General features: G+C 34.6%; 1 protein-coding gene across 5 annotated transcripts in view; it reads left to right on the forward strand.

Annotated features, from left to right (window-relative positions):
• The window catches only part of LOC144443572 (protein unc-13 homolog B-like), a 179,241-nt gene that overhangs the window by 139,298 nt on the left and 18,734 nt on the right, over positions 1–21,209 (forward strand). For all 5 annotated transcript variants that reach the window (XM_078133104.1, XM_078133107.1, XM_078133109.1 and 2 more), the window contains 11 exons: positions 2,879–2,956; positions 4,383–4,602; positions 12,712–12,832; positions 13,546–13,839; positions 14,892–15,019; positions 15,644–15,762; positions 17,162–17,322; positions 17,936–18,086; positions 18,653–18,721; positions 19,146–19,510; positions 20,395–20,480. In XM_078133104.1, the coding sequence (XP_077989230.1) occupies positions 2,879–2,956; positions 4,383–4,602; positions 12,712–12,832; positions 13,546–13,839; positions 14,892–15,019; positions 15,644–15,762; positions 17,162–17,322; positions 17,936–18,086; positions 18,653–18,721; positions 19,146–19,510; positions 20,395–20,480 (1,792 nt within the window). The remainder of the gene's footprint in view (positions 1–2,878; positions 2,957–4,382; positions 4,603–12,711; positions 12,833–13,545; positions 13,840–14,891; positions 15,020–15,643; positions 15,763–17,161; positions 17,323–17,935; positions 18,087–18,652; positions 18,722–19,145; positions 19,511–20,394; positions 20,481–21,209) is intronic.

Raw genomic sequence — 21,209 nt, forward strand, 5'->3', positions numbered from 1 at the left:
ACTAACTCTTAGATATGTAACTAACCACTAAATAAGAACACTGACAACCATAGACAAGGGCATCTGACCTTGTCTTTATGGTTCCACCATAAACTTTCTTCATTGTGGACATAAGACTCCAGTCACTACGGCCATAGGCCTTACACGTACGTGTACAGTTAGTCTGTAAGCTACACAGTTATGGAGCGCCCTCACACATTAATCAACCCCTCTCAAAGAGAGGAGGCCGATGAGGGCATAGTGACACAACGTATCTTACAGTCTAGTGTGTGGTCTATACTACAACATATAATTAATCAGACTTTGCAGAAGGCAACCTCTTGTAGGTGTAGCAGTTAGCAAATCAGGTCAAAGGTCACATAGGTCATGACCTTCAGAAAGTATCATTCTTCTTGAAGGTTGATTGTTGGGAGAAAGTTTGGTAATAGAAGTTGACACCTCAGTTTTAATTTTTGAGAAAAAGTCTCGACATTGCTATAAATTGTAAACTATTTACCAAATAAGTTGTATGAAAAGAATTCTGTATTGATTACCAAGTTAAGGATGAAAACATTTAGTGAAAATAAACAAAAATTTGAAATTTATAATATATTAAAGACTAAGGGACAAAAATCTCAGCTGGATTTGAGAAACATCACTTTGAAGAAAGCTTTTGGTTTCAAAACATCTTAGATAGAGGAGATAGCTCTAGAACTGTTATGGTTTGTAGAGTGGACTTTAGGTCTAATTTACCTAGAATAGAGTAGTATCACTGAAATAGAACTGTATCTGCATTCTAAATTATGTTTTATATGTGTTCTCTTTCAACTTCTGAACTGATAGATACGCATAGAGTAATTTTAGCGATCCCATCAATACTTGGTCCACCAGTTCTAGAAGCATAGAGTACAGGGTAGTGATTTCTAGATGTGTATGCTCATTTTCAGTTGTATTTGGTAATACATGCATGGCCTGCTGTGTGTTTTGCTTGCCAGCTTTGCCTAGCCAATTGGGACATGCCTTTATGTCTTGTGACTTACACATGATTGCTGTTGTCAGCCAATCAAAACACATTTAGTCATCCTTCATATGCTTGCACCCTTTCCCTTTCTCTCTCTCTTTTTCTCTCTCTCTTTCTCTTTCTCTCTCTCACTTTCTCAATCTTGTGGAGTGGTGTTATTCTCTCCTTTGCAATAAGTATTCACATCTCAATTTCTTCCCATGCCTGCCAAACATGCAAATAACAGGAAGTGGGCTTAAGGAGTTTATGGGTAAGACTCCTCCTACCACAGTCACATGATGATCACATGATAATGACATGACATCACTTGACTCTGGCTTATTACATACACACTTCATTGGATGAATTCACTTCAAGTATCATGTTCTCTCCTTTACTTCTATCAAATCTGAATTTTTGAGGGTGAAAGTTGGGGGTATTAATTGCAAGTGCTTGGTACATGTAGTTTTGTAACCATGGTAACTGCTTGTATTTGGTCGTTTAAGCTAATACCTGCATATTGCTGCAGATGTCTATTTTTGTGACCATGTGCAATGCTTCTCTTGAGAAAATAGAATGAAAAATTGTCAACATCAATTTTTTTTTTCTTTTGATAATTTTTTTGTTTTGGTAAAGAGAGTCGTGAGCTTTGGAAAGAGAATGACATGTGTTGTGCAAATTAAATGCTGGACATATTTTGTATTGGTACCAAAATATGAAAAGTTTGATGTGAATGAATTTGAAGAATGTTTGTTAAATATGAAAAAGAAAAGGTTTGGTGTTCAAAATTGATGCTCAATTTTTGTGTGAAAATGAATATATCATTTTGGATATGAGGTGAAACGTGTTGAGATACATTGTATGGGCCTTCATTATATTGTATGCCTCCATATAGAGTGCAGATTTCTCAAAACTTTTTAGAAAATCAGAAAATTCAGCTGCACTCATTTCAAGACCAGTAGTTCTAAAGAATCTGCATCAGTTTAGCACTTGGCCAAGACTGTAAAATGAAGAAATACAGCAGAAATATCAAAGGGTCGCCGAAGAGACTGTACGTATCATACACATTTTATGTTCCCAAAGAACAATTCAGATAGATAAGAAACAGGCTTCCCACAGACCACTGATTACAAATATAAACAACATCATCCGACCCCTACTGATACACAGAGACACACACAGCGTCCTTGAAACAAAGAAGCTATTTAATGTCATCACATTGCATGCTTAGATTTTGACATATACAAATTGAAACTAGCAAGAATTTTGAGTTTGCTTGCATGGTTCCCCGTGGTGACATGTGTACACACATACAGTGCCTACTTGTAAGTAGGAGTGTGATGTTGTTTATATTTGTAATGATTTGTCTGTGGGAAACCTATTTCTTAGCTGTCTAAAGTGTTCTTGGGGAACATATGAAATGTGTATGATCCGCACAGTCTTTCGGCGACCCTTCAATGTCTCTGCTGTTACAGAATGTTCACAAATATCTATTCAAGAAATATCAACAAATTCTTTCTTGTACACTGCTAAAAAAAGTGAACAGTTTGGCATTTTGAATTAATTTTAGACAATTGTTCTCTTTTGTAGAACATTTACTGTAAACCTCATATTTGTTCACTTTTCATTTTGAAAGAGGGTGCTTTATTTTGCAAAGAACTAAAGAAACAGCAAAGTTGTTGATACTTATTTTTGGAGAAAGTGAAAGTATGCACTTCCATAATAACAAATTACAACTACTGTTCAAGTCTAAAACGTTATTTTGAATGAGCCGTTGTCTTGTCATAACATATTGCAAGTGTGTCACATGTTTATTCTGTATATGTTCTGTTTCAATTTCAAAAGATTAAACTTATCTTCTTTATGTGTTTGTGTTTGTGTTTGTTTGCCGTATCTCAGTCGTTGGCAGCGATGAAGAGGCAGGCCGGTTTGAGTTCGGCCATTGTTACAAGACAGTCTTTAAATAATGAAGAGTTGGTAAGTTCATTTCAAGTCCCAGTAGCCACATTTTTTTTCTAGTTTCATTAACGTTGAAAAAGATACAAAACTTTTCCTTGAAACATTTCTAACATTATATCATTATCATAATAATACTAAATTAAAGTCATTTATAAAGCGTCAATATCCACAGTCAAACATGTGATGAAAGATACTTATTAATAAGTATCCATGACAACATAAAAACTGCATGAAAATTACTTACAAGCTATACTAAAACATTCAAAATAAAAAAGAACACCATGGAAAGAGTTATTCTAAAATTAATTAAAATGACTTTTATGTTGCAAATTAAAAATTTACAGGCGTTGCTAAAAAACAGATTTTGTGAGGGAGGTTGTTCCATAGAATGGGTGCTGTGACAGTAAAAGAACGATCACCATATTTCTGTGTGTGATCTAATTGGACAGAGTTCAAAATGATCAGAAGACTTCAGATTATGACTGGAAATGTATAAAGACATCATATCAAATAATAGCTTGGGGCAAGGGAGTTGATGCTCTTTAAAAGTAATAGTTGAAATCTTGAAAATAATTTGATGTGAAGTAGGGAACCGGTGAAATTGATGTAAGACTGGAATGATATGTTGTACTATATAATGACTTTTGAACAAGTTAAAAACTCTGGCAGAAATATTCTGAATCAGCTTGACTATCTGGCTAGTGGTCATTGACTGTACTGTGTGTACTGGCTTGATGTCCATGTGTAAACAATACAAATAAACAGTTCAAACTTGTGAGATGCTGGTAGGATTAGATCAATAACCAAGCATACATGGCTACATTAAGAAAAAACAACATTTAGGAAATTGAAAATAATGAAGGGGAAAAAAAAAGTTGCCATAGCCTAGAGACTTGACATTCATGATTGTGATGTCGTTTCCATGCCCCAAGATTCCCCCAAGAGAGTTTGAACTGTGTGAATGCAAAAATACATTGCCTAGCCTTTAACAATACTCTGAATCATATCAAGCAACTAGTGGTTAACAGCTTTTACCAGCTGGTATTCAAATGTGATGTAAAAAATGACATGAAAATTAGTTGGGTACTAAATTTTTGAAAAACACACCTTAGCGTTACTTATCAACATTAACTCTCATCCTGTGTGTGTGTATACTTTGTAAATAGAATGGAGCCACCATTAGACACTGGTCTGTTACTCCTTTGAAATAGTCGTAGAAGGACAATTTTTTTCCAGTTTCCTGTGTTCTAATCGCATAAAAAATTGCAAGTTTCAAATACTTCACCTTTCTCACAAAAGTACTTTTATCCTTCAAACATAACAGAAAATAAATGAGATTGTGTTTTTTGAACTGTCTTTTAACAACTTATGCCATCTTTACAGTAGCAAGAAACAATCATAAACCACCTCTCTCACACATAATTTTTTTTTGTCCTTCTAACAGAAAATGCATGTTTACAAGAAGACCCTCCAGGCACTCATCTACCCAATATCTAGTACAACACCTCACAACTTTGAGGTGTGGACAGCTACAACACCTACGTACTGCTACGAGTGTGAAGGCTTACTGTGGGGCATCGCCAGACAAGGTGTACGCTGCTCAGAGTGTGGTGTCAAATGTCATGAAAAGTGTAAAGATTTACTGAATGCTGATTGCTTACAACGTGAGTATGGGATCAAATTTTTCAATGAATATTACAAGACCGGCCTTATTTATTTCTTATTTTTCTGTCGTAACACCTTAAAAATGGTGGTTGGGTCAGTCAGTTAAAACTAATTTCATTTAAAATTTAAAAAAATAAATATATACATGTTTGTGATACTTTCAATTCATAATCATACTTTAACAGGCTGTAATGGGAATTAAAATCAGAAGGAAACTATGAACTGTTTGTTGTAGTAAAGATGCCAAAGTTCAGCAATGAATGATAATTTTCACCCTGATATGTGCTTGTGGGGTCACCATCTTACAATCAGTCATGTTGTGAATATTTTCCTACTCCTACATATTTTTTCCGGGTCAAGAGAAACCTAGAAATAAGTATGGCCTCTGTAGTAGTAAAGGGAAGGATCTTGACACAGTGTTCACTGTTTGGGTCTTACATACTGCAGATATGATCAGATTTCTGTTGTCATGGCTTTTGTGACTTACATGATATTTTTTTCAGGATGGGTTTGATTTGAGCCTGAAGATTCTGTACTTTAAAGTGAATAATTTATGTTGCTTTTTTCCTTTGTAACCATATATACATCGTTATCTGCAAACAGTAACCATGAGAAAACAAACGGCGTAAAATTAGCATGATATTATGACTGTGTTGACATTTTCATATATATGACCAAATAAGTCACATTGGGTAATTGTACACAATCAAGAAGATATAGGCATCATGTGACATAATCAACCAATCAGCTTCTACCCATGGTATCCATGAAAATACTGAGTTTGAACTACTGACTTACATTTACTGCAGGCTGTGTTGAGAGAATGCATGCTAGGTGCACCCCAGCCTTCTACAGAGGCTATTGCTAGTTATACAACACAACTTTCAATCAATCAATTAATCAATCAATCAATCAATCAATCAATCAATCAATCAATCAATCAAATATAGTGCCGATTTCCAGAACAGTGTTCTGTTCAGTAGCGCTGAGTGGCTATTAAAGCACATCAGGTCATAGTCAGGCCAAAACTGTTGGTGATGGAGGCACAACTTTTGAAGAGCGCCACCACAGGTCACAATGATCAAATGTATCAGATAATTAACTTTTGAATTTTTTGAATATATTAATACATTGATGATAAAATGGTAGATTTCTTGCTAATAAAATTTTGTGTACTTTGTTTGCAAAAGTGACAAGCATAATAATGAGACGATTTGCATATTTTTTGTAATTTTATGGTTTGCATACATAATCTTGGTGTTTTCCAACTCCCGTGAGTTTTGACATTTCATGTCTTCGACATAGGGAAGAAGAAGCACATAAAAATGAAATATTCTTAGACAGTCATTTTTATTTCCAAATCATTTCAAGATGTACGTTTAGAGAACTTTTGACATTGCATCAGTCTCTCTGACTTTCCTAAATTGCGCATACATTCAGTTTTTCACAAAATATTTATGCTGATATTTAAAAGCTAACAGGAGTAGCTTTTTACTGAGGCAAGAGTCTCAAATAATCTAAGTTATTTTAAGAGAGTGAGAAAATGACTTATTGGTCAATCATAAAAGAAAGGTAGATATGAAGGAGGAAATTGAACTGTGAGGGCAGTGTTGTAGTTTGTCAGGGAATAAAGTCTGGCATTGTAGACAGTAGACAAGGAGTATTTTCACAACTTCTGATTGCATCTTTTCAACATTTTCACAAAGTACAAAACTTCTAAATAGACATCATGAATGTAAAAACCATTACCATTAGTTGATATATTCTGTAATCATTTTTATTTTCAGCATAAGGTTTTAAAAATTACCAATTTCTACATCCATATGTCAAGGAAATTTCTGGAAGATTTTATTGTACAATGTGCAAACAACAATGTTTTCTTGTAAAACGCTCTCTGCGATTAGTCAAATGAGTGTTTTTGGTGAAATGAGGATGTAATTCATAATTTACACTTTATTGTCTTCATAAATATTATTACTGCATATCCTCTGATATGATTAATCTAAACATCCTCTGAGATCAGTTTCAGCTCAAGGTTTATACCACATTTTAGACCCCCAGAAGTATTATCATTTTTAGCCCAAGTTTTATATCGCATTTTAGACCCCCAGAAATATAATCATTTTTAGCTCAAAGATTATTCCTCTTTTTAGATCCATAAAAGTAATTGGACTGACCTTCAGAATCTTTCAGCCAGAAAACAAGATGAAGCTTCATGGTGGTCCATTTACTAATACCAATGTACATGAAACTGCTGTGGGGGTGGTCTCACAAATATTTGACAGCCATCCTTTAGAAATGAGAAAAGTCACCTTCTGTGGGACTCGCATGAAATCATCGTCATGACGATGTTCACAGTATAAAGGACCAATTTGTTTGAAAATCAAATGAAATTTGCATCCTCCAAAGCTTTTACAATGTTCTCCAGCTATTTTGCCCATACACATTAGACTTTGTAACAATAATTCTGTGCTTTAGGCCAAAAAAAAAATATTTGGTTCCAGGAACCTGACCCAACCTAAACTTTTTTAGGTAATTTTTGAAAAATTGTTTAAAAAATCGCAAAGCTTCGTGAGAGATAGTGAGATTTGAAGACGTCACTACCTCGTGTGATCAAAACAGTATGATGGAATACAGTGTATCACATGATGTCTTCTGCATATCATATAGAAAGTGTGATTGTATCGATGAGAAGTCTCTGTTGACCTCTGTAAACATGAAGAGAACATTTGAACACTTTTACAGATTCTTGAAGATATTTTAAATTTTTGTTTTTTAAAATCAAACCTACCTACACCCACCCTATTTTGAAATTAGGTGTAAAATATTTGAACCATGCAATTTATATTTTTTTGGCCTTAGCTTCATTATATCTCTTTCTCAGTTATTGTATAAAGTATGGAACAATCGATAGACAACATCCAATCAAAACATTTTGAAACGGATCCAGTGCTGAATCTGTGTACATTTCACTGTACATCTCAGATGTCTATTTCAAATATTGTATTTGAACTTGTATCTGTATCTTAATCTAGTGCCACAGCTTTTGAGTCAGCATTAGGGGGATATTTCCTTGTGACACTAGAGTCTCTGAATCATAGATCATGTAGATTAGGACCTCTTATGTTACTGGTATTTCAGTTGACTGAATTAGGACCTCTTATGTTACTGGTATTTCAGTTGACTGAAAGAAGAAATCTGGTATCATACTCTCTCAGTGTTAGGGTACATATACAGCTCCACATCTACAACTTAAGATGGGTTTTTGTATTCTCAACTGATGAAATTTTCAAAAAACGATACCTCATACAGATTCCTAGGTGTGTGTGTTCAACATTTTCCTATGATTTCATAGAATGTTTGTTTTAATTTTCCACATATACTGGTATTCCTCATTTTGTTATCAACATACTAATAAAATATTTTCAGAAACAACACTTGTAAAATCATCAACATAATATACCATTTTCAAGCTACTCATATACCCCTTTCCTTGGTCTATAAACAATGGAGACATTCCTATTGATCCAACAGAACAGACTAACAAATGCACTAATGCACAAACATGGCATTTTTATTTCTCTCTTTCTGCTCATCCAGTGTCCATGTGTAAAACAAACAGTAAGTTGTCTAATTATGTATTCACAATTGCATTATTCCTGCCTGCTTTACACAAAAGCCAACGAGAACAATAAGTAGTCGATCTGCGTTATAATACCCAGCCTGGTGGTAGTCTAAGATAGATTGATAGAAGTGCATGCCAAGGGGAACATCTCTTTCTGTCATAGCTTGGTTTGTAACTTTATCTGGGCTGCTATAAAGGTCTGTTATTCCTGCAACACTAATCTATAATTCTATGATTAACAACTCTAGTAGTGCAAGTATATATTGATGGTGGCAGAATTTATGGTGATGTCAATATTCAGAAATTTAGGGGAAAAGTTAACTGATCGTGGATTTTTTGGTGGTCACAATCTAAAAGAGTACACTTTTTTCCCTTAGAAATTTGAATGAAGAATTAATGAAGCAAAACTTTAAAGTCACCTAAAGCTTTTTTAGAGCCATTTTCATTGATTCAAAAAAATGTTATTTGTAGTTCATTTCATCTGTACCTTGAAGGAACAAAATCTTATATTTTTGTACTCATGAATAAAAGGGAAAGACAATAAATTTTACTCAATTCTGAAGGCTTCTTTGTAAGCAAAGGAATGACAATGAACAAATTTTAGTAAATTGTTGCCTAGGAAACGAAATCACAAAAACCTGAAAAGAGCCTTTCAAAAAAAACCTCATTTCTAGGATATGATTTCCTCCAGAAGAGCCTGTGTATGTATCTATATGTTAATAGCAGTAACATTACCTGAAAACTATGGGATTTTGGTAAAAACAACAACAACAACAACAACAACAACCTGAAAATGAGTTTTCTGAGTTCAATCTACCATTTTGTCCAGACTGTAAGATTCATCGATGTGACTATTTCTTTAATCAAACGTTTGGTTAACAGGAGTTCCAGCAACAAAGAATCTCTCCTATCATTAGGCATATATGTTTGACTATTGTGACATGGTGTAAGGTTTAAGAATTTATTTCATTGAAGAATTGTAAATACTAAGCATGAACTTGAATTTTTTTGTCACCGTTGATTCAGTTCTGGGTATGGCAATGGAAATAATAGTAAAACTTGCATAGATGGAAAACCCTGTCCTTTGTAGCAACAATTCCTTTCCTCTCGGTCATGAATACTTCTTTGCATGTCATTAAACATTATATCATTTAGTTTCCCCTGCATACAAATAAATAACTGTTCATGTTTTTGTTTTGTGATTTTCTGTTGAATTCATTGAATTTTGCCGCACAGTTTGATTGTGTTTCATTTTTGTCTGCCCTCATCATTTCATTTCTTGTTTCCTTGCTAATTTCATGCGATGACGGAGAAACAAACAAATGGACAGATCATATTGCCAACTTCTTCCGGGAGTTGCAGACTCATTTTTGGCCACCCCCGGCTGGCACGGCATCAGCTGATGATGTTCAACCAACGGGTAATAATACTAATTAAACAAGCCCAAATCACTCTATTCAGCGTTTATACATTTATTTTGTCCACAGTCACATACGTCTTATGTCTTTTTTTATTCACATATTTGCACTTTTCTTTCTCTGCTATATTTCTGACTTATATTTTCAGATCAAATCAACAAACCCCAACCACTGCAAGCATTTGCCTGTGTCAGAGGCTTTGGTAATGACAATTGCCTTTCATCGTTTCATCTTTATTTCCTTTCTTTTTGTCATTTTATTTCACTTTATCACCAATCCTATTTTTATGTCTGCTTCTCAAGTCACAACCACTACAGTCAATGCAATAAAATGAAACCTAAAGCATTCAAACAACATGTACATTATGCCAAATGATAGCACAGTTTGACCACTGAGGGTGCTATTTGGAATCCGGTTTTTTTCAACCAAAAGTGAGGTACACAGTAGTTGTAATGAGTACAGTTACTGCTTATTAGCCACAAACTGACAAGGTTGCTGGAGGAGGCAATTATGAATTACAAATGTAGTTCCATCTGTCCCTCAGTACGTCCGTGTATCTGGTTTCTGTAAAGATGTGCTTCACTGTATAAAGGATATGATGGAAAAGGAAATCATATTATTATTTTAGACTTAAAAAAATGTCCAACTTTTCTAATTCTATAGCAACAAATATAGATGTAGCCTTGAGAAAATAATTGACTAGTTTAATCAGGAAAGAACAAAAAGAAATGAAGTCGTGAGACTTTTCATAGCAACAGCAGCTAAAAATGAGTCAACTGTTTTGGGTTGGTCACGTTTATTATGCAAGTAAATTGTTATGGTGTCATTAAGAGTCAACTCTGCAGGTACGTAGGTACATATGTACTGATAATTATGACTTCACATCTTACAAAGTAGTAAATAAAGTGACAGAAATATACTGATGTCACTGATCATCCACTCTAATGAAAGTATTAAAGTTCACTTTGCTTCTTGTACATTGATTACCCTCTTTGTAGCACTAGAGGTACATGTACGTTCTATTTAATCTCTCTCATACCCCACTTGTGACTTGAATTGCAAACTGCTGATAATAAAGTTTGAAAATCTTGAAGCACAATTTATACCCAATCAGGTAGTTCGTTAGCTAGCAAGGTGTCACAAGTGATACACATATGACCACGTTCAGTTGAGATGGACAAGACTTTGTATATGGTAGAGTGGTGACAATTCTTCTAATTTCTACCATTTTGTGCTAGTTGGGGTTCCTTTTCCGTATGAACCCAAGGCTACCTCTCTTCTTTTTCACCGCATTGACCGTGTACGACTATTAAAGAGGTAATCTTTACAGTATTTTTGGTGATTCATGTACATCAAGACTGGCCTGCGTTATTTGGTCATTAATATTAACTCGCGTTTGCAATTCTAGTCACAAGCGAGGTATGAGAGATTCAACAGAATATACCTCTGGCACTGTAAACAGTCTAGTACATGATAGAGAAATTTGTGACTTTGTAGCCGATATGTGTATTGACTACTTTCCATGGTCTGTTGAACTGTTCAAACTTTAACATGAATTTGAGGAAATTTCAACACCTTATCCCCAGCAGAGTCAATCTTGTAACAAGCACTGTCAAACAGAATAAAGAATCAGTGCCTGTTAGAATGAGGTGATGACAAGAAATAAATCCTCATATTATTTCTCTGTCAAATTTCACAACAAACAGAGGGCCGAATAGACCATATTTCACTTCCAAGAAACTTGCTGGGCTCCTTGTCAAAATGGCCTGGCTACAACTTAGAAATTAATTTCTTTCTAGAAAGTATATATCGCTAAAGTTATTAAGAAGACAGATAGAAAAGATATCTATACTCATAATCTTTTAATTATCATAATTATGGGATATCTGATTACAGTCTTCATCTGACCTTTGTGACTTGGACTATTCTATTTTTCCATGTGGTTGTCCTGCAGAGAGAGGGGACATGACCAACACAATTTTTTAGCCACTCTTTGGCATTGCATGGTGATGGGTTGGGATGGTACTATTACACCATTGGGTTCAATCTGTCCACATGTATTCAGCCATTTCTCTGACATGTAATGTCAAATTTCATTCAAACCTAGCACAAAGGTAGTTCTAGCTAGTGTCTGGCTGGTAGACCCTTTGTCAAGTGTGCTAATTTTTAAAAGCATCCATAGGTCGCATACCAAAGGACTTGTCTGAAATAGGGACTGTGAACAAACGTACTGTCACCCTTCACCTTTTATGAGGTAATTTCCTCAAGTCCTGATCCAAAGTCATACTACAAGACTAGCACAAAGCAGACATTGGGTACTGCTATGCATATTCACCTCCTTTTTTTTAACAACATTATCAAATTTGAACAGTTTTTGAGAGTATTAATGCAATACAGTACTTTATAACTGAGGTGACATTTTCCTCCTATACGGATGGATTCAATTTGTAACCTCGTATTTTGTGTTTTGTTTTTCATCATGTATAGTATTGTAATCCTTAGCAACTCGAAATGCAGAGACGTAGATAACACATGAAATGTGGGCTCAAGCCATAGTATTATTGCTATGGTGAACACATACGCATGATTACACAAAAGGAAAAAAATGGACACTAGCATGGTTTCAGTCCTAGCAAAGAAAAGAAATCTCGCTTTAAATCCATACATACAATGTTCCTTGCCACATATGCAAAGAAAGGAGATACTGTTACAACATGTCCAGTTGGTCAGCGTGCTTCAGAAAACAACCCCAAAATGGTAAAAAATTTAAAACTTGACATTTTTTTGTAAAGTGTCAATATTTCTGTTTTTGCTAGGTTTGTTTTGTACCAATTTTGACTGTTACATACAAAATAATTAAGTCAGGTTCACTCGATTTGTATTTCTGAGAATTGTATGACCTTCTCAATTTACTTCCTCTCAATTTTTCTTGCTTTGCTTTCCTTCATTTGATATCTCCATAGGTGATTGGACTTCAACTGTCTGGTGATTTTGTGTACAGTTAACGTACTTAATGTATTGTAGTTACTCTGATGTCATCTTTTTTCACCTTTCTTTGTCCACAGGTGCTGCAGAGAAAAGCTCCAAACATGGAGCTGAAGACAAAACACAAAACATTATTATGGCCATGAAAGATAGAATGAAAATAAGGGAGAGAAATAAGCCAGAAATCTTTGAACTCATTAGGTAGGTAACACGATCATTTTAGACTCATGAAATCTGCATTATTTTGGTAGTAAGAACCAAGCTAGCTATGGCCAATAGATGACTAGTTTGCATGTTTGACATTTGTAGCCATTTCATGCATGTTCCCAGTGTACTTGTGTGGGTGATTTTGAACCAAACAATTATTTTTTTTATAGTTCTTACATTTTGCACATCTTGACTGCATAAAATACATTCAATGATTTGGACCCTTGAGATTGTTGGGACTGCATATTATGTAAAGGTTGGTAGAAAAATGGTAAAATATACCGTGCAAAACTGTATTTCTGCAGTGCTTGGACTACAGTCTTATTTAAAACGTTACAGGCCAAAAAATATATTTAATGTATTTCATGCAAAGAATGAATCGGATGTTAAATATGTAAAAGCGTTTAGGGGAAAATAAAATGGAAAATTGAGTTCTGGTCATGGATGTAAGCACTATGTAGTGCTCTTTGTTGCCAGAGTAACAGTTTCATTTAGTAGCCCTCTTGTACTTTCTGCACCATCTCTTCATAAACTGGAAACAGAACTATCTAAGATGGACGAATAGAAAGTGAAGCAACCAGCCTGGTGACAGTTGACAGACAGCAATCAAAACAGGAAAAGAAAGAGACAAGCAGGCAGATACAGTGAATTTAACATTGAATTTTGTCGCTTGACTTTATTTCACCCTTAAAAAAAAATTATTTTAGGGAGGTGTTCAGTGTACCAAGAACAGCAGCACATGCAGGCCACATGAAAGCTGTAAAACAGAGTGTGTTAGATGGAACATCAAAATGGTCTGCAAAGTTAGCCATCACTGTGGTCTGTGCACAGGGACTAATTGCCAAAGACAAGTCTGGAACTAGTGATCCCTATGTTACAGTCCAGGTTGGAAAAGTGAAGAAGAGGACACGGACAGTCCAGCAGGATCTGAACCCAGAATGGAATGAAAAATTCTTTTTTGAGTGCCATAATTCATCTGATAGGATCAAAGTCCGTGTTTGGTAAGTCTTGTGCTAACACAGCTTGTAATATAGTCTATTTCTTATCTACTAGCGAGAGTATTGTGGTAGTGGTACATGATTGGTTACTATGATATATATATATATTGTACAGGTAGACACACTTAGTTGTGACATTTCATGTTATTTTCAGCCAAATTTGACAGTGAATTAGTAATGTGTGTGTGTGTGTGTGTGTGTGCTTGCATGTGCTGTGCGTGTGCTGTGCATGTGCTGTGTGTGCGCATGTGCTTGTGCGTGTGCGTGTGCTGTGTGTGTGTGTCAATCTGATTAAAATCTCATGTATGTTTGTAGGAATATGGCGTGAATACTTTATTTACCTCTACTTCCTTTGTATATTGTTGTTTGTTTGATTTTGTTGTTATGAGAGTGAGTGCCTTATACCTATGTGGAAGTATGTGTGTGCATACCATAGCAAAATATTTGTAATCCAAAAATTCAAAACATTTCTGATAATAATTACTGATAGGGTTACTAATGACATAATTGTGGCAACAACACCGTCATAGCATTTCTGATAATAATTAGTGATAGGGTTACTAATTACATAATTGTGGCAACAACACCATCATAGCATTTCTGATAATAATTAGTGATAGGGTTACTAATTACATAATTGTGGCAACAACACCGTCATGGCATTTCTGATAATAATTACTGATATGGTTACTAATTACATAATTGTGGCAACAACACCGTCATGGCATTTCCGATAATAATTAGTGATAGGGTTACTAATGACGCAATTGTGGCAACAACGTGGCATTTTTGACTGAAATAAATGTCATCCAAAAATTTAAAACATTTCTGATAATAATTAGCGATAGGTTACTAATGATGCAGTCATTGATTTCCAATAATAATTACTGATAGATTACTAATGGTGCAATTGTGGCAACAACACCGTCATGGCATTTTTGACTGAAAAAATTTCATCCAAAAATTTACAACATTTCTGATAATAATTACAGACAGTTAATATTTGAGTGGAAAATTAAAAATAATTGCAGACAATTCTTTGTGATTTGTTATAGGGATGAAGATGATGATTTGAAGTCTAAGCTGATGCAAAAGTTAACAAGAGAATCTGATGATTTCTTGGGTCAGACTATCATTGAGGTTCGAACTCTTAGTGGTGAGATGGATGTGTGGTATAATTTAGGTAAGCTTTCATACCAGCTTTCATTTCCAGACATACTTACAAATGTATGACAAGACAAATTTTATAGAATAAAAGTTTTTTAAAGACAGTGATAGACTTTATTACATGGCCAAGCGGCCACTCAATATAAATTTTCTACTTTTTTCACTACAATTTTGAATTCGAATCATCTAATATGGCTAGGTCACTTTCATAAACACTTTAGATATATATGTGATGATTTCGATTCAAAATTGTAGCAAAAAAAATTGAAAATTTACATTTAATGGCCGCTTGGCTGAGTTTCTCAGGTAATAAAGCCTATCACTGTGTTTTGTTAGTATTACTATGTATCTGCATACATGTTTGTAATGTTTTCTGCTGCACTTCTACTCACTCTGCTCAAGAAAGGATGACGGCAGAGAACACCACAAGTACTTATACCATAAGTATGGCACTCACGTGTCATGCGGTTCTGTACTCAAGTCTTGCTGAAATGACTGATTTTGCTTAGAAGTGATTTTTGACACTATAAAATGTGATAATTGCCCAGACCTTGTGATAAAACAGTGAAATAAATTTGTTTTGATATCATACCCCCTCCCCCATAAGATTTTTTTTAACTTTGTCATGATTTTTTGACAGAAAAACGTACTGACAAGTCCGCCGTATCAGGAGCCATTCGCTTACATATCAGCATTGAGGTCAAAGGTGAAGAAAAAGCTGTAGCTCCGTATCACGTTCAATATACTTGTTTACACGAGGTATGTGCTGAATATTTTGTTGTCTTAATTACAATATTTCCTTGATTTTTTGTCACAAAACATTCTTCTAGGATTGCATTTCAACTGGGCTGGGAGTGGAAGTTGAGAATTGTATGAAAGAATATAATGGTCTTGTGCATAATTCTAAACATAAAAATCTTTGATATTTTTAGACAAATATTTTGAACTCGTGACGGAACAGAATACAAGCAAAGAACAAAAAATTAACTAAATATAGATACTAAGTATCATGAAAGAAATTTATTTCATAGCAATAAATGGATATTTTTATTTTAGAGTTCTATTCTTGGCAGATAGTTCATTCCATTCAGCTTCATTTCCATCCGTTATGGTAATACAGGAAAGGACTTGTCTTCGTCTGAACAATTTTTGAAATTTACTACCAAACCAGGAAGACTATAGAGTTTCAGTTATGCGACATGATGTATTTTACATCTCACACAAGGTTTTTTGTTATGAATTACACAAACAAAATATAGTCACTGATAACACGCACTCACATGAAATGTCAGATTTTATCTGGCTATGAATACAGATGAATAGTTTTGTGTTTAAATCTTCCTTGTTTCATCTGATAGTGATGTTAATTTGTGTTCACAGTGAGATAAAATGTATCATTTTATATGCTTGTATGTTATCAGTGTCTGTATTTTGTTCAATGTCATTTGTAAAAACCATTGTACTGACTTGTTGAAACTCTATAGTCACCCTGGTTTGGTAGTACTCTGACTAGCAAATTAAAATTAAAGAATGTTCACCCAAAATATTTTTAAATTTCGTACTGCATATCAAGTAAATTTTCCATATCAAAGAATGACAGCTTGTCTGGTGATGCGGAATATGACTAAGTTAGCTTTATATAGCTGTGAAAACTGAGATAAAACCAATAATTAAGAGTTGAGCTTTTGAAAACAGATTTACTGAAAAATAGTTATGGGTTTCACAGAAGTCTATTTATCAAATTAATTGAAATAATGAGCAAACGTGAAGTCCTTCATATGCGTCAGCTGATATGAAAGCATAAGCAGCTATCATTTTCATAATTATCAATATAGCCTAGAGATTTCATATTCTGTTGATGGTAAATTCTAACCAATCAGACTGACCCTTTCAGAAGGGTTTGCCTATACTGTTCTAGCTAATCAGAATTAATCTTACAAAAGTTTTCACATTTCAAAAGGCTTATATTCTCAACTAATCAGAATAAGCTTTTCAAAAAGCTTTGCCCATTCTTTTCCAACCTTCTGAGGCTTCACCATATAATGAATGTAAGTGCATCTTTTGTAGACTGTGATGAAGTCATCGGTTCAGGCTTATAGGGAAATTAGACCGTTCCCACAACAGCTGATCTGTCAGTCTACATATTTTGTTGTTTCAGAACCTTTTCCATTATTTGTGTGAAAAAGAAAATGGGATGGTGAAGATACCTAATGCAAAAGGAGATGATGCCTGGAAGGTGTACTTTGATGAACCTGCACAGGAAATAGTGGACGAGTTTGCCATGAGATTTGGCATTGAATCTATTTATCAAGCAATGACGTGAGTTTTACAGATGATTCAAGTTCAAAAGCTGCATTAGCCATTAAAAGAAGTCAAAATTGGTGCATGTGCACGATTATTAAATTAATTTCCAATAGTATTGTAAAACTTATAAATGTCTAGAGTTCTCACTTTCAGCCAATACAAGAAACCCATCTGTGTCACCTGACAAGTTTAAGCCAATCGCATCTGAGTCACATAATAAACAGCCAATCAGAATTTTTTTTTATCACCCAACAAGTTTCAGCCAATCAGAAAGATAAGAAAATGAAGTTACTCAGAAATACTTCACACAACACCCATTCACAGAGCAATAAAAACTTCATTTTCTCACACGCGATATACTACTGTAATCCCAAGTGATACACTACTGTAATCATTATTAAAGCCATGTTTATTTGAACAGCATTTTTAGTCCGAAAATATTGCAAGAAAAAGAAAATTGAAAATGTGACATTTCAAAAAAAAGTCAGCATTTTAGAAAAGTCATGTATTTCTTAATTAAGATTACCGGTTGTGTGATAATCTTGACCATGTATGTAATTTCATAGGCTATTTTTTCCTAAACATGTTTATTTGACAATGTATGATATATATTTTTTGCCCTCGCTAGACATTTTTCATGTTTATCGTCTAAATACATGAGTCCGGGAGTGCCAGCTGTAATGAGTACATTATTAGCCAACATCAATGCATTCTATGCACACACAACGGCATCCAGTGCTGTCTCTGCCAGTGACAGGTTTGCTGCCTCAAATTTTGGGGTAAGTAAATAATCTTTACTTATACTGGATTGTTCTTTAAGCATATAAACACTTTCTCAAGAAGTCCAGTGAGGGCCATCCTTCATGGGTTCAGTGTTAATGCAGGAGGAAACCGGAGTACCTGAGGAAAACCTGCGTTGTTCGGTAGAGTGACACTGAATGACACTCTTCTTACTTAGAGTGTGATAAATTTATTCAAACCCTGAATGGGTTTGAACCCCGACCCCAGTCATAAGAGGCAAGTGGTTTAACCACTCGACCACTGACAACCCAATGGTGGGATGTTGTTTCCAAAAACAAGTCGTGAACAGCAAGCTATATCAAGATCTGACCGGTAGTCTTGCCTTGCATTTGTGTGACTTCTTGTTTTTGTAGTCATCGTGACAACATTCAATGTCATCCACATACTAAGGGGTAGTCATATCCTAGCACCTAATGGTGTACTCGTCAATGGGGGGATGTGGATTTTAAGATGAATCAATCGCTTAATATTTGGTTTTATAATTAAATCAATCATGTTTTATTCAAAATTTCATTTAGATTGATTCATTTCTCTTAATTCACAGAAAGAAAAGTTTGTTAAACTGCTTGATCAGCTTCACAATTCCCTGCGGATAGACCTTTCTATGTATAGAGTAAGTACATTATGGACCTTTCTATGTATAGAGTAAGTACATAGTGGATAGACCTTTCTATGTATAGAGTAAGTACATTGTGGATAGACCTTTCTATGTATACAGTAAGTACATTATGCACCTTCTATGTATAGAGTAAGTACATAGTGGATAGACCTTTCTATGTATAGAGTAAGTACATTGTGGATAGACCTTTCTATAGTACATTGCTCCGAGGCCTTTCTATGTATAGAGTAAGTATTTTGTGTACTTTGCAGATAGACCATCAAGTGCATGGATATATAGCCAATTTAAAAATGTTTCATCAGCCAGAAAAAAAAAATTACCCAAATAAATAAAAATTGTGAGTTTGATAATTTTGAGTCACTGTGAGTTTGAGGATAAACAGAAATGTAATTTGTCAAATGTATCATTTCTTACACAGAATAACTTTCCAGCGTCCAGCCCCGAGAAATTAGCTGACTTGAAATCAACGGTAGATCTCCTGACTAGTATAACATTCTTCAGAATGAAAGTATTAGAATTAGCCAGCCCACCTCGTGCAGCGACAGTCGTCAAAGATTGCGTCAAGGCCTGCCTCAAATCAACCTATCAGTATATCTTTGACAACTGTTACGAACTCTATCAACGTGAATTTCAAACCGATCAAAGTGACCAGCCTGAAGTGAGTGAAGCTGATGCCGCCAATGGTCCAAGTGCCAAAAGTCTGGATTTTTGGCCCAAGTTAATTTCTTTGATTGTATCTGTGATAGAAGAAGATAAGAATAGTTATACTCCAGTTTTAAACCAGTAAGTGGAAATCTCCAGACTGTAGTCAAAACATGTCAAGTTGTTTATTTATACATTTTGTTGTTTGGTGTTTTTGGATCTATTCTTTTCTTACAGGCCTTTAGTGTGAGCAAACAATTTTTAAAAAAGAACCGAAGTATAGATTTGAAAAAATCAGAAAAATTTAACATTCATCATAAATCATTACTAGTATGACTTATTTCCTCACAAATGCCATCATTGTACAGTTTTTAGAGTGACATGTTTTAATTTCAAAACTTATACAGCCCAATGTTTGCATCCCATTCACTCTCACATAGTGCTGTCTTATCAATGGGAGCCTATAAGGACGAAATAGGACCACTCTTTAGTTCAAATCCAAATTTTCTGTATTTCTTACAAACAACTGTGTTTTCTCAAAATTTAATCCTCATCAACTTACTAGACAATACTGGGTTATCACATTTAGTGATTATTTTATCAGTAAGAGCTATAAGGATTACATAGGATCATTCTTTTGTTCTGGGCCAACTTTTTCAAAAGCTCTGCCAGACAACTATTTTTCCTCACCAAAATTTTTAATCATAATATAATGTGGGCCTTTAAAGGGCAATCTCTGATTCATTACATTTAGATGTCATCTTATCTGTGTAGCAATAAGGCTTTATACATAGGATTATTCTTTTGTTCTGGACCAAAAATAGCTCCACCAGACACATTTTAACTTTACCAAAATTAATTGTAATATAACATTGGCCTTCAAGCATCATAGAGGCTGTAAAGTTTGAGGAAATCATTAATGAACCACAACACAGTCTAATGCTTTCCATCTCCCCACCTACTATCACAAATAAAGCTTATTAATAATTGTTACGTATTGTGTCTCATTTCCTGACATTTGACAGGTTTCCTAATGAGTTAAACGTAGGACAGTTAAGTGCAGCCTCTATGTGGAGCATGTTTGCCCTGGATATGAAGTATGCATTAGAAGGTTAGTACAAGTCTTTTGTATCTTGTTAAATATTCCTACGGCTAGCTCTCTTTAAATCGCACACACCATACTTGCACATCTCCACTGTAACAGTCCACCATTACTAAGATACCGACACCGTGAAACTCTAAAAGTGGCACAAGCTGAGTTTATAAACTATTATTTACTCAATACTTCATATACATAAAATCTGATTATAAAAGACTAGTATAATGTTAAAGCCCAATGTCTGAATCCCATGCTCTTAGATTACTAATATCTTATCTAATCCTAATCCAACATTAGTCTTAAATATCGATGTTACCTCCCATGTCGTTAAAAATTCTCTTCTGGTGTTGCTAGTACAGATGAAGCCATACTAGCAATTTGATAGACATTTGAAGAACAGCATGTCCTGACAATTGCACAAAATTCATGTGATGTTAAATCATGAAATAACTCTCGTCAAAGACAAACCCAATGTCTATGAAAATAACTTTATTTCTTGAAGTGGCATTCCCCTTTAATACTTATTAAAAAGTGTAAACTCGGTTCATGCCCCTTTCAGTTATGAGTACACACACACAAAGCACTTTTATTATAAAAAGTAAGGCAAGTTTAACTCAATCCATAATCAGGCATACACATTTGATATCACTATTTCAGAATATTGTCAGTTAAAATGTCTAAGATTTTCTTGCATGGCATGGTAAATGTACTATTAGCGATAGCAACTTTAAACAGTCAAAC

This window comes from Glandiceps talaboti, chromosome 12, assembly GCF_964340395.1.
Source record: "Glandiceps talaboti chromosome 12, keGlaTala1.1, whole genome shotgun sequence".
Lineage (NCBI taxonomy): Eukaryota > Metazoa > Hemichordata > Enteropneusta > Spengelidae > Glandiceps > Glandiceps talaboti.